This window comes from Kryptolebias marmoratus, linkage group LG6 (genome assembly GCF_001649575.2).
Source record: "Kryptolebias marmoratus isolate JLee-2015 linkage group LG6, ASM164957v2, whole genome shotgun sequence".
In the NCBI taxonomy this organism is placed as follows: domain Eukaryota; kingdom Metazoa; phylum Chordata; class Actinopteri; order Cyprinodontiformes; family Rivulidae; genus Kryptolebias; species Kryptolebias marmoratus.
In genome coordinates, this window is record NC_051435.1 from 27998567 (window position 1) to 28013474 (window position 14908).

Genomic DNA, 14908 nt, shown 5'->3' on the forward strand with positions numbered 1-14908 from the left:
ATGTTGCTAAATTAAATTGTAATTATATAAGTTGAAATACTCCAGTATCACCATTTAGCATTAATTTCAGCCTTAGTGCATTAGCCCAACATAGTCAATGTTACTGAAGGACAGTATGTCTGAAAGCACCTCAGTTCTGAATTAGTCCAATGCAAGCATAATGAGAGGTTTTCTTGTAAATCACATGGTCCAAGAAGTGAAAGTGAAAGTAACTATACTGTATAAAAAGTCTCACTTTCTTTCTCTCTGTACCACAAGCTGCTCTTCCTCCATGTGCAGTACATCATCACTGAAGGTAGGTTTCTAAATATTATTTGTCATAATTTTTAAAAGAGCTGCAAGGATTGACGAAATAATTAATTTATTGTTAAGGTTGAGGTAGGTGAACCCAGTACACAGACTCATTTTGAAGTAAAAAATAAAAACTAATTTTATTAATAAGGACAAAACAAAAAGCTGATGTGGTAGCAAAAACAAAACAAAACAAAAACAAAAACTTATTAATTAAGGCAAAACAGGAACACGGGAAGCGAGAATACAAGGAGCACAATCAAGGCGTGAAAAACACTGCCTTACTTGCTGTTAAAAGTTTTAGTTTAAATAAACATATTTAAGAAAACAGTGGAAAAAACCCTAAAAATATATTGTTTTGTCTTTTCATGCAAAAGCCATGGGTAGTAGCTCTTCATCACCATGTAAGTATCATGAATTAAAATCAGTTGCTTGGGATGCATGTAATATGTACTTTTACAGCCTTATTGCATTTTCTCCTAGTTTTATTTTCATTTAAAATATTAGTTTTTTTAACCACTTAGGCATAACAATTTGAAATAAAGATAGACTAACTACACTGTACAATTATGTTATTGTAAATAAAAAAAATTATTTAGTGCTGGAAATCATTTCTGTTATAAAACTAAATCAGCTATTTTTTTTACAACATTTTCATGCAAAGATTTTTATCTCTTATGTTGTGTTTAGCTCCTCAGCACATCCCAAGTAAGTTGTGAAAAATTTTTTATGCATTCACAGAAAATGTGCTCCAAATATATTTTGCATATCATAATTATTGTCCTAACCAACTTCATGTAATTGAAAAATGTTAGGATACAATTTATGTAGACTGTTTTCATTACTTTCATGTAAAATGATTTTTTTTTTCAGTCAAAGTAAAATATTTGTGTTTCTGTGTTAAGCACCTCTACCCTCTCCACGTAAGTGAAATATATAACTTCTTTATGTAACTGATTGTAAATAATGTAATTTTAATATGTAGATTTTGTTTACTTTTGTAATAGTTTGATGATCTTGTTTTTTTTTGCAGTTCTGAGAAATCCATGGAGAGAAATTTCTTGGGGGTGGGTATATTTGTATTTCTTACATGTTGCCAATGTATATTTATATTTAAGGAGACAAACCCAGAATGCAGACTCATCTTAAAACCTAATTTATTGAAATAAAATAAACTAAAAAAAGGCTGTTGTGGCAGCAAAAACTGAAACTAGGTACAAACATAAAAAACAAGGAGTGGAGCAAGAATGTGGCATGAGACATGAACAGCAGGGAACTAAGAACAAGCATAACAGAACTCTACACAAACCAATGAACCAGCGGAGTAGTGAGGGAAGTGACCGGGTTTTAAGCACAGAGGGTGATGAGTTATGTGGGCACAGGTGAGTGATGACAATTGCCGGTAGGTGGAGGTGGGCCTGGCAGGAGACCGAGTGAGTGACAACTGGGGAGGAGTGGATGATAACAAAAACACAGACATCAGAGAAAAAGATGCAGAAACAGAAAACTAAGACATGAAACAAAAACCAAAAGAAACATGAAAACAAACTGACAACAACCCAAATCCCGACAATATTGGCTCACTCAGTGGAGAAATGAGACAAGAATGTGACCAGGCTTCTGCAGCACAGGGGCATGCGCCATAACAGGAAAGGACAGGCCAACCTAGACCACTCAATCACAGAGCATGGGATGAGAAATTAGAGCAGGGACTACAAATGGTAAATGAACTGTACTTGTATAGCACCTTTCTAACCAACCAGGCCACTCAACGTGCTTTACAACACAATCTGTACCCTCATTTACCCATCCACACACATTCATACAGCACTCTACTACAGTTCTATAAAGTTAATCTGACTAAATCATGCTGTAAAATATAATCAGTGCTTTAGATCATATTCATATGGGGCACACATTGGAGGCAATTAGGGGTTCAGTATCTTGCCCAGGGACACTTCGAAACGTGGCATACTGGTGGAATCAGTTCTTCAACTATCTTATTGGCGGATGACTGTGCTAACACTGATCCACACCTGCCCCCAAAGTAAGCCCCTGAGAGAAAATAACCCTCAGGGTTTGGGTTGAGGTCCAAAGTAACCTTAAGTTTGTGCACCCACTCATTAGTTGGATGACAGTCACAGTAAATAAAGTCTTACTGGCTCTATGACACATGACCCTACTACAGCACTACTTCTGGAGCTGTGAACTTTGGCCTAAGAGCTGTCTTGAAGCAGCATTCCCCAACCTTTTATACATCATGGACTGCTTTATACAAGACAACTTTCAAGACAACAAAACTGGTCATTTTTCATAATAAAATACTCCACATATAAACTATTTATATTGATTTTTAAAGAAAAGTTTTTAAAATATTTCTATGCAGCCAAGTACTAAACCTATGGACAACTACTGGTGATTGGAGACCTCTATCTTAAAGAGTATACAAGTCTGCTGTGCCACAGAGACCGTTCTCCATACATAAGGAATATATTGGGTGAAGAGATGGTTTGATAAATTAAAAAAAATTTAATTATTTAAGCCTTTTTTACAGGGATGACCAGAAACAATGTTAAATATAAATTGGAACTGTTGAACTATATGTAATACATATATTAATGAATAATTTTCAAATCAAAACCACGTGCTTCAATGTCCATTTCTTCTTCATAAACTGTAAATTTTTGTCCATCCTCTAATTACAATGGGACATCATCATCACATCAACATTCATATATATTTAAAAGATCAGTTTATAACCAAATTACTAAAAGCATGATGACATTTATATCACTCTTATTTGGACTTTGTATCTGATGCTAATTAGCAGTTGTTAGCATGTGAGCATGAACTCTGTTGAAACTAGACTTTATTTCAAAGCACAGCTGTGATTGTCTGCAGCTTCATGGACCTAACGAGAAACCAGCAGTTTATGATGTAGAAAAACTATGGTAACAAATGATGCCCTTCATTTCCATGTTTCAACAGAGACATTACGGGAGAAAGGAGTTATGTAAAAGATTTTCAACCTCAAAATGATGACGTCAGACACATCCGAGTCTTGCTTTATGGACCAGTTGGCGCTGGAAAGTCCAGCTTCATCAACTCTGTCAGCAATGTCTTACGAGGGAGAATGACTAACTCTGCTTTGGTTAGTGCTACCACAGCTGACCAAAGTTTCACCAAAAAGGTAATATGAACTCTTTGTTGTACTCAGAGTTGACAGTTTCAACACATTTTCTTGATGCAGTATTATGCACGCTGTCTGTATAATAATTTGTCACTTTATCACTGTTTTTATCTCCACTTGCTTGACAATTGTTTTAAAAGGTACTTTAGGTTTATTAAATAATAGCATGTGTAACTATCATCTTTAAATGTGAATCTTACTTCTTAAAAATATAAATAAAAGATAATCTACGTTAAGATGGTCCTGAGTTTGACTCTTGACTGGGGACTTTCTGCATGAAATTTGCATGTTGGATGTTTACAAGTAAAAAATAATTATGTCATTCATCTACAGTTAAGTACAAAAATGCAAATACTCACCAGTATCAGTGTTTACAGCTTTTTTTTTTTATCTAAAACAAAATTGAGTTCAAACACAAAATCCTGTTTGACATTTTTAATGTTTTTAAATAAAACAAAGGCAAATTAAAAATTAGTCAAGTAAATTTAATTTTAATAGCCTTTGAAAGATCATGGTTTTCTTTCCTTTCTTTCTTTCTTTTTTTTGGAGGGGGGGGGGGGCTTTTTATCTTAACATTATACTGTAATTCTGTCTCTCAGTATGAAACGCACAAGATACAGAAAGAAAACAGAGGAAACTATTACCCCTTTGTGTTCAATGACATCATGGGTCTGGAGGATGGGGCTGGAAGAGGAGTCAGCACACATGATATCAAACTGGCCTTGATGGGACATGTGAAGGAGGGTTACAAGGTACAACTGTTACACTTTGATCATTTCATACATTTTTCATAATTTGTAAAGACAAACCATTACTTAGAGGCCTAAAGTTCACCCTTTAATAATAAGATTTTCATTATTTTTTTGTTGCTATTATATAATTTGTTCTACCTCTAAGAAACCTAGTCCACATAAGAATAAAGGCTTTTTGTAAAATGCACTCTGATTGTTTTTTTAATAAATCACCACTCATTTAACTTTTAACCACTCATTTTCAGTTCAATCCTGTATCTCCACTGTCTGCTGGCGATCCTTTCTACAACTCTTCCCCATCTCCAGATGACAGAGTCCATGTTCTAGTTTGTGTGCACTCTGCTAATTCAGCAGAAATGAAATCCTCTGTTTTACAGAAAATGAGGGAAATCAGAGAATCAGCCAGCGATCTGGGTGAGAAAGTATTATAAATTGGATTTAGAAAATAATGTAGCTAAAAATGGAACTGCAAATATAATTTATACTTTCACAACCAAAAGGTTGTATATTAAGTATAAAAAAAACAGAAATGGAAAAACTGAAAAGAGTTTACAGCAGTTGAACCACACTCTGAGTGTGATTTGTTCTGACAGGCATTCACCAGGTTGAAAATTTAAACAAGGACTGGTTACTAAAATTCTTAACTGATTTATAGCTAAAAGTAAATGTTTGCATCTGCAGGTATTCCCCAACTGGCTGTTGTTACCAAAATTGATGAGGCATGTGGTGAAACTGATAATTCTCTGAAAAATGTCTACAAGAGCAAACATTTAAAGAAAAAGGTAAGTTTTACACTTTTGTAGAATATGAGTGTAAAAATCTGTAAAAGGTAAAAAATTGGCTCATAATGTATTTTTTTTTTCTTTTTACTTATAGATGACCGACTTTAGTTCAAGTCTGGGAATTCCAATGAACTGCATCCTCCCTATAAAGAACTACAGTAAAGAAACTTGTATGAATGTGGATGTTGACACTCTGATCCTGAGTGCACTGAGGCTGATTATTGACTTTGGAGATGACTACGCTGACAAACTATAAAGCTTCAGAGTGCAATGTTAACATTTATGGCAGTCAAAGCAGTAAAATTAGGTAGTAAAATTGTGATTTGATTGAATTTAGATCTTTTCTTTGTCTGAGTTTGGATTTTTACTCTTGCAGAACAAACCTAAAGATAATGTTGCTCTACTTTATTAGCATGATTTTATAACACTAAAAACAGACTACTCATATTTTACTTGTGGAGGTTTTTTGTGTATTTTATGTATGTTCAAAATAAAACTTCACAGAGGTGTGCTAATCATTAGTTATGTCCAAGACAAATTTTAAACTTTGTGAAGAAAACTGTCAGTTTATACAAAAATGGAGACCACTGATCTTTCTGTGTGCACTGGTGTTTCTTTGTGATATGCAACATCTCAGTGCACGTCCAAGGGATAATACAGAGACAAAAAAGGGGGAGGAGTAGAGTGTGTTCACCGACTTGCACATGCAGTGAGTGATTAGTCTAGCTGCATATGTCGGAGATACTGGATGCTGAAAGAAAAGTGCTCCTTCTTCCTTCCCTCATGACTGTTTCTAAGTGCACATTTTCCTTAAAGGGAACTTGTGCAAAATTCCCTTTTGCATGTTTTTGTACAGTCCTGCTCACCATTATTGGCACCCCTTCATGATTTGCATAGCTGAGTGAATATCTTCATGATCATTCATTGGTTAATTCATGTCATATGTGTGTGGAGGCAGTCCATCACAAGTGATCTTTATGTGTGATTTGAAACAGGTGAGCCAAATTGGGTTTTCATATTGATTTGCAGCAAAGGGTGCCAATACCATTGGCATGGTAAAAATTACGATTTTCTTTGTTTTCCTCATAATGTTTATCTTTTTAAATGTCTTTGATCATTTGCTGTTTTGCATCAAGCACAAGCTATCAGCAATAAAATGTTGTTTCACTTGATGAATTTCCTTCAGTAAATATTCCATTATATGTACTTAAACTTCATGGGTGCCAATAATGGTGAGCAGGACTGTACTTCCATTTGGATATCTACTGCTTCTAGAAACAGTCCAAGCGCCAAAAAAAAAAAAAATACCTAGCCATTTTTTGACAAAAAGTAAATGTTTTCTGATGTCTGCAAAACGTCCCTGCCATTTTGCCAAAGAAAGTTGTAGCTTGAACAGCTCAGCTGTCCCAGAAACATGTCTCTGTTAAAGACACAGCAATTTTTTTCAAAACTAACATTAGAACTACTTTAATAAAAGAGATAAAAAGTTGAAAAAATAAATAAATAAAACTTATCTTTACTAGGCAGCCGTTTGGACCTGCTGATTGCAGCTGTCTGGCTCGACAAATGTCGGTTCGGAACCGCTAGGTGCCCCTGTCCCACAATCAGAATCCTCAGAGTTTGAATTAATAACAATATAAATGTGGGTCAGATCCGTATTTTTGTATTTCTCACGCAAAAAAAAAACCACGCATGCGGCCTTTTTGTCACTTTAACGCTATATTTAGCAAGTTTTCAGATTCCTCTAGCATTTTTTTAAAGCTACAAATGTAGTGACTTTGGCGGCTAAATGTGAGAAAGCACTCATTCTGCAGCACTGACAGCTGTCAATCTCACAGCAGAGAGGAGACCCGCTCCACTCTGTGTCCACAGTGGCGCTCTTGCGTGCCCCCTCGAGCATGCGCGGGAGCGCGATTGTTTTTGTGTGAGTCGTGTTGTCATCTGATGACAGAGAGCTAAAGATGGAGAGGCAGAAAGATAAAGATGTAGGCATGAAAAAAGCTTTTCAAAGTGGTTGAAAGACAGCAGGAAGTTCTGTCTGAGCATTAAGAGGAGCCCTGGAAATGTTCAGGTTGGCTAAAGCTACTAATAAATAATAAGTTACAGCTGTTTACTGATCAGTATTTACAATATAAGAACTGAGAGGATGGAGAGAAAGAATCAGGACAGACAGGAGAAGGAGACAGGTTGGACTAATGTTAGCTGGAAGTGTAGAAACAGCCATTTCATACCAAAGGATTTCAATTTAAATATTGTTTATATTAAAAATGTGCATTAGCAAGGTGTGTAATTTATTCAAAGCTAATTAATAAGACTTTATGACTTGGAGGAGAAAAACACAAGTAAGGAATAAAGGAGAGTGATCAGCTGCTGTAGAGGAGACCAGAGATGATATCAGGTATGAATAATTCAGCTAGTGAGGCCACACAAACCTAGATGCCCAGGAGTGTTTGAATTTCTGCTGACCACCACTGTGTCAGTTTGGGAAAAATAGTGCAGGCAGACATGGCAAGACCAACACCACAGAGGAGAAAGTGGACAAGAGAGGTGAAGATGATGATGATGAGGGAGAGGAACAGAGAGATGCAGAGGAGAGGGTTGGGGCAAGACCTTACTCAGAAGATACATCTGAATGGCCTTCACCACAGGAAGTGGGGGACTCATTGAGGCAGTTCATGTGGGGCGCCGTTTGTAAACGAGCTTGTTTTCAAAATTCATGCCTAAATTTTGTCACATTTAGATTCAAACACTGTTTAAAAATGTAGTGTTGATTTTCTGATGTCACTTTTTACAATATTTAGCTAGTTAAATGTAATTGTTACAGCTACATGCTAAATATAAATCTAAATCCTAAATGTTATATCTAAATGTTAAATGTTATATCTAAATGTTAAATGTTAAATCTAAATCCTAAATGTTATATCTAAATGTTATATGTTATATCTAAATGTTATATGTTAAATCTAAATCCTAAATGTTATATCTAAATGTTATATGTTATATCTAAATGTTATATGTTGTATCTAAATGTTATATGTTAAATCTAAATCCTAAATGTTATATGTTAAATCTAAATCCTAAATGTTATATCTAAATCTAAATCTTGGAACTAAATGTTTAGCTAATATGCAAATGTTTAATGCCTGAAACAGGAAGTACCAAAATAAAAGCTTGACACTAGGCTGAAGTTTACTGAAATACTTTAGTAAACTAAACATTTTACAGTTAGATATTACATAATATCGGTGTTTATCTTCCACTCATTGGGAAAGCTAGCGGGAGTTTTTATAACAATGTGCCGGGAGTCAGGCGTTCTCTCCCGGTGTACCGAACGTGAAACGCTCGGCCAGCTGACAGCTGGCGAGCGGAGCAAGCATGTCCGAAAGTGTCAAAACCCGAGAGCGGCCGGGCGTGCGGCGCCTCTCAACGTGATCCTCCGCGCACCGCCGCCGGCGGACGCACCGCCGTCCTCCACGCGCTCCCGGGTTCCCAGCACCTAGCGCTAGCGGCGGCTGCTAGCGGGCGGCTGCTAGCTCACCATATCCTATAATTCATTGCGGGTCCAAACGAGGCTTTTAAGCAAAGCGGCAATGGCGGTGAAGAGCGACAAATTATTTTATTTATATTATTATTTATTATCAGTACATGACCTTATTACAATATTGTTTTGACACTTTCGGACATGCCTGCTCCGCTCGCCAGCTGTTAGCTGGCCGATTCAGGTAAGTATCTAGTAATCCAAGGTAAGTTTCCGTGAGGTGCGAAGGTCTTAACGTGACAAAGAACCTGAATCAAGGGCGCAAAGAGAACTTAGTTAGCATAGCATCAACACTGAGATTAGCTACTATGGCTGAGAATCTAACCCAGGAGGTTCGATGCTCCAGCGAAGGTCTGGTCTCAGCTGGAGGCTTAAGTACTGGCAGGTCTCATCAGTAAAATCAGGATCACCTGTGAAGCCAAAAGTTAGAGGAGCCACCCCATGGCGGGGCTAACTCCAGATCCCTACACCCCCCCTGATAGGGAATGGCCCAATGAAGCGAGGCGCCAATTTCTTGGTGGTGCCTCTCAACGGGATGTCCTTGGTTGACAGCCAAACCCTATCGCCCACCTTATAGTTAGGTGTAGAGGAGCGGTGACGGTCGGCGTATTTCTTATTCTGTTCCAATGTTCTCTGAAGAGCCGTCCTGGCTTGTCTCCACACACTTCTGCATCTCCGCAGATGGGCCTGCACAAAAGGGACGGCTAGTTCAGGCTCAAAACTTGGAAACAGTGGAGGGTTATAACCCAAAGATGCCTCGAACGGAGACAATCCTGTGGCTGAGGAGATGTGTGTGTTGTGGGCATATTCAATCCAAACCAGTTTCTTGCTCCAAGTAGATGTGTTGTCGCTGGCTAAACACCTGAGAGCCACCTCCAGCTCTTGGTTACAGCGCTCCGACTGACCGTTGGACTGAGGATGGTACCCTGACGTGAGACTCACCCTGGCTCCCAATCCCCTGCAAAAATTCTGCCACACTTGGGAAGTAAACTGTGGCCCCCTGTCGGAAACAATGTCAACCGGGATCCCGTGCAGCCGAAAAACTTGTTGTGTGATTATTTCGGCGGTTTCCAGGGCAGTGGGTAACTTGGCAAGAGGGATAAAGTGAGCGGATTTGGAGAACCTGTCGACAATGGTGAGTATAACAGTGCGTCCCTGAGAAGGGGGTAACCCAGTGACAAAATCTAAAGCGATGTGGGACCATGGGCGGCTAGGAATGGCTAGGGGTTGCAGTAACCCAGCTGGGGGTTGGTTACTGTTTTTACAGCGGGCACACGTGGGACAGGCGGTAACAAACTCCTTGACATCTGTTAACAAATTAGGCCACCAGAAATAACGAGTGGTCAGCTTGGTCATGCGATGAATTCCTGGGTGGCAAGTAAACTGTTGAGAGTGCAACCAATCAAGGACCCTGGGCCGAACTGCTGCCGGGACGTAAGTCTTACCCGGAGGCCCTCCTCCAGGGTCAGGTTCCCCCCGTTGGGCCTCCTGAATCTCTCTTTCGATGTCCCATGTTAACACACCTACGATTAAAGAAGGAGGAATTATGGGTTCTTCCTCCTCAGAGGAATCAGGGCTAGCCCATAATCTGGACAGTGCATCTGGTTTCACATTTTTTGAACCTGGCCTAAATGTGATTGTGAAGTTGAACCTCCCGAAAAACAGAGACCATCTAGCCTGTCGGGGGTTCAACCTCTTAGCAGTTTGTAAATAGGCCAGGTTCTTATGATCAGTCCAGATGATAAAAGGCACTTCAGAGCCTTCTAACCAGTGCCTCCATTCTTCAAGGGCTAGCTTAATCGCTAGTAGTTCACGGTTGCCACCGTCATAATTCTTTTCTGCCGGCGTAAGGTGGCGGGAAAAATAAGGACACGCGTGAACCTTGCTATCCTCAGAGGATCTTTGTGAGAGGATAGCCCCTACCCCTGAGTCGAAAGCTTCAACCTCCAGGATATATTGTAGCTTAGGGTTAGGATGACGTAATATGGGAGCGGAGACAAAACGAGACTTTAACTCACCGAAGGCGGATTGAGCTTCGGAGGACCAGATGAAGGGTTGTTTTGTGGATGTTAGTTGAGTGAGAGGAGCAGCGACTCTGCTGTAGTCCTGAAAAAACCTCCTGTAGAAATTTGCGAATCCTAAGAACCTCTGCAGTTGTCGGCGGTCGGTGGGGATGGGCCAGTCGGCAACTGCTCTGATCTTCTCCGGGTCTGTGTGGTAATGGCCTTGTCCAAAGATGAAGCCCAGAAAGCTGACGGTGGAGACGCTGAACTCGCATTTTTCGGCTTTCACGAATAGTTGATTCTGGTACAGCCTTTGTAGAACCGCTCGAACTTGAGCACGATGTTGATCCTGGGAATAAATCAAAATGTCATCTAAATATACAAAAACCGAAATATTCAGAAAGTCTCGTAAAATGTCATTGATGAGGGACTGGAAGACTGCAGGTGCGTTTGTGAGTCCGAAAGGCATGACAAGATATTCGAAATGTCCGAGAGGGGTCTTAAACGCCGTCTTCCACTCGTCTGTGTTATCTGTTTCATTAAATCTGGTAGTAAACATTTGCTCGAAATCCTAAATGAACTGATCAAAAGGCGTTAGTCGGATAGCTCGAAAGCTATATTTAGCCTCGGCCCACTTTAGCGCCTCATCTCTAAGAAGCCCGATCATGTAGGATATTTTGGATGAATCATCCCATGAAGGAATGAGGAGCACGAGCAAAAACTAACGAACACTGCAGTTAAAAACCAGCACACTTATCAATTTCACCAGCGAAATGTTCGGGAGTGGGCGACGGAACCTCGCAGAAATGTCCGGAAGTGACGATGCGGTGGGGGCGGAAGAGAATTCTGCGGTGTGAGGTATTAGCGACGAAAGTTTTTGATGAATATCTTGTGTAAGTATTGTTAATTGATCAAGACGGCCGGTTTCTGACTGTTGTCTCTCACAAAGTGCATTAATCATGGATTCGTGTCTGGCTAACAAGGAAGCTGCTTTGGTACTTTCAGTTCGGGGAGAGGAGTCCGCCATCTTGGATGTGACTCTCCTAACCCACATAAGATTTACCACGAACGTTGCAAAAACAAAAATGACCAGAGGTAAAGTCCCAATATGGAATTTTAACGGATTAATCTTCTACTTAAACTGGATCTGATCCCACTCAGTTCTGGATCTGGCATCGCTCAGGACAAGTGTTTATGGCTGGAGCATTCTGACATGAACACAGGAGTAATTTGTCCAAGAGCGAGACCAAAACCAGACACAGACGTAACTAAAGGTAAGTGGTTTATTTACAGGTGACAAAGTATATACAGTGGGCCGGGTCCGGGAGTGGTCTAAAAGGCAAGAGGAGCAGGGTGAGTCTCGGGTACCAATCCTATAATCAGCTGAGTCTATTAGGTGGTTGAATAATATTCTGTCCTCACACAGACGTGTACTAGCCTGAGCTAGACAGATAGCGAACGTAGAAAAAAAAAAAAAAACTCCAAACGGTGGGCTGAAATACGTCTGCGGTTTAATGATATTTCTCTTCCATTTGGCTTTCTTTCTGTTTATTTCTTCTCCGTAAAACTGCAAATTAACATGAAAACAACATATGAGCGGTTTGCACGTGTCGAGCACACATTGCTAATACAAAGGACATTCTAGCATGGAGTATCACGAAGGCTCGACGCGTTTACATTAGTTAAACATTATACAACAACTTACAATAGCAGACAATCTCTATCAAGTAATATTGAATACAATAACACATTACTTACGGACAAAAATACTTCAAGCTTAAGAAAAGATTCAGACACTGTCGCTCTGACACGTTGCAAGGTCGAAGACGTTAGACAGACTGAATTTCAAGGAAAACAAAACCTAACCTACATCCTGCCACAAGGGGGTAGTAAAGCCACAAAAAATAAGACACTAAGTAATCTGAGTATTACAGTACACNACCAGTCTAACTTAAACATCCGTGGCAGTTTCGGACAAAAGTACTATTACATCACTAACAGGCCTAAGATATGTTTTAACAGTACCTTGTTTCACAATGTTAACCTCAACTTTTCTCACTCTGTTGTCCCCACTGGGAATGGCTTTGACCACAATACCCATAGGCCACTCATTGCGCTTTACTTGATTATCCTTCAAGAGAACAACATCACCCTGTTTGACGTTTCGTGTTTCTCCCCGCCACCTTTGCCTTGTCTGGAGTGTATGAAGATACTCTTGCCTCCATCTTTTCCAAAAGCAATCCGCGAGACCCTGAACTTGCCGCCACTGGGCCTTGTAAAGGTCCTTCAATTCAAAGTCTCCAGGTGGTGTTGGAACAGCACCAGCTTTCTGCGTTAAAAGCATTGCAGGTGAGAGCACTTTAGGTGCTTCAGGATCATTTGAAATAGGAACTAAGGGTCTGGAGTTCATTATGGCCATGACCCCTGCCATGAGGGTGACCAAAACTTCATGAGTGAGGCGAGTAGTTGAGGTCTGCAATAACAAGCCATCAAGAATGCGTCGAACGAGTCCAATCATTCTCTCCCACACTCCTCCCATGTGAGATGAATGTGGGGCGTTGAATGTCCAGGTGCAGCTATTATCTCGTAGACAACTCATGATGTCTGGGTCTTGCACATTGATTTGCAACTCCTTGCATGCACCAATGAAGTTTGTTCCTTGGTCTGATCGTAAGTGTTTGACAGGTCCTCTGATTGAGAGGAAACGGCGTAAGGCATTTATGAAACTCGAAGTTGACATTGCCTCTATGACCTCTATATGCACGGCCCTGGTACTGAGACAAGTGAACATTACCGCCCACCGTTTACAGTTGGTGTTATTTGCTCTTGTGCGAAGAGACTTGACATTCCAAGGTCCAAAGACGTCCAGGCCTACATGAGTGAATGGTGGGTCAACTGCAAGTCTGTCAGAGGGCAAACTAGCCATTTTCTGCACCTCTAGGCGACCTCTAAGTTTTCTACAGGTTACACATTTGTGCAGTGTGCTGGAAATTAGTCTCTTGCCACCAATAATCCATAATCCTGCTGAGCGCAGAGCACCTTCAGTGAACTGTCGGCCTTGATGAGCTACTTGGTTGTGGTAATGTCGAACTAAAAGAACGGCAACATGATGATTACCTGGAATTATCACAGGATGTTTTTCCACATCAGATAGATCTGCTGCTTGTAAGCGTCCTCCAACTTTTAACAACCCACCAATCAATAATGGGATCAAGTTTGGCAAGAGGACTGCGTGAGGGGATGTCTGTTCCTTTTTTCAGACTTTCAAACTCCTCTATGTAAGCCTCACTTTGAACACATTGAATGATTGCTGTCTTTGCTTGTGAGATTTCCGTTGTATTGGCAAGATTACAGCTGTGCCAACCTTTGCCTGTGCTTGAAACTTTAGAGAATGACCTAGCAACATGAATGAGAGATTTGATTGCTCTTACCAGGGACTTCCAGCTTGAGAAGCGTGCAAACCTGTGGGAACTGAGCCCTTTTTCCTCTGCTTTTGTAGCTAGGGAAATGACTTGAGGATGAATTTCTACGTCCGTTGAAGGCTGCACTAGGTCGAAAGTCTCTTTGTTCTGTTCTGGATCTCTTGACTCAGTCTCTGTCAGTGTGAGGAACCGAGGACTGGAGAGCCAGGCGGTCTGTTGCAGTTGAGTTGCTAATACAGCTCTAGTCCCATGATCTGCAGGGTTCTGGTCCGTAGTAACAAAGTGCCACTAGTCTGGATTAGTAGACTTGCGAATCTGAGCAACTCTGTTGGCCACATATACATAGAATCTGCGGGTGTCATTGTGAATGTAGCCTAGAACTATTCGGCTGTCTGTATAGAAGTTCACTACATGAAACTCAATGTCACTTTCATCAATGAACAGTTGAGCCAATTCCACAGCTAATACAGCTGCACATAATTCTAAGCGTGGGATAGTGTGGGCAGATGATGGTGCTAGCTTAGATTTGCCCATGATAAACCCAACATGACATTGGTTACCAGTGTCAATAACCCTGAGGTATGCTGCAGCTGCTATAGCTGTTGTTGATGCGTCCGAGAAAATGCATAGTTCTCTTATCTGAGCCTGCAATGTTGAAACTGAAACAAATGGTCTGTGGATTTGGAGATCTTCAAGAGCGGTAAGTGAATCAGACCACCTTAGCCACTCTAGCTCCTGGTCTGCTGGTAAAGGCTCATCCCAATCTTGCTGTCCAACAGTTAGCTTTCTGTACAATGCCTTTCCTTGAATGGTAACTGGGGCAGCAAATCCAAGGGGATCATAGAGGCTGTTGACAACAGAAAGTATGCCTCTGCGAGTGAAAGGTTTGTTGTCCTTAACAACTCGAAATGTGAAACAGTCCTTTTCTAG

General features: G+C 40.3%; 1 protein-coding gene across 1 annotated transcript; it reads left to right on the forward strand.

Annotated features, from left to right (window-relative positions):
- Window positions 1-235: 235 nt before the first annotated feature.
- Window positions 236-5536, forward strand: LOC108250444 (interferon-induced protein 44). Its single transcript, XM_017440331.3, has 10 exons — window positions 236-295; window positions 669-695; window positions 982-999; window positions 1197-1214; window positions 1325-1358; window positions 3280-3481; window positions 4081-4233; window positions 4479-4647; window positions 4915-5015; window positions 5110-5536. The coding sequence occupies exons 2-10, from the start codon at window positions 671-673 to the stop codon at window positions 5269-5271; spliced, it is 882 nt and encodes a 293-aa protein (XP_017295820.1). The 5' UTR covers window positions 236-295; window positions 669-670; the 3' UTR covers window positions 5272-5536.
- The last annotated feature ends 9372 nt before the right edge of the window (window positions 5537-14908 follow it).

Excerpts from the sequence above, each read along its gene's own strand:
- LOC108250444 (XM_017440331.3), top strand. The coding sequence starts at position 671 with ATGGGTAGTAGCTCTTCATCACCAT. Across the intron at positions 1,359-3,279 it reads TGGAGAGAAATTTCTTGGGG|AGACATTACGGGAGAAAGGA; the intron begins GTGGGTATATTT and ends ATGTTTCAACAG. Across the intron at positions 4,234-4,478 it reads ATGTGAAGGAGGGTTACAAG|TTCAATCCTGTATCTCCACT; the intron begins GTACAACTGTTA and ends ACTCATTTTCAG.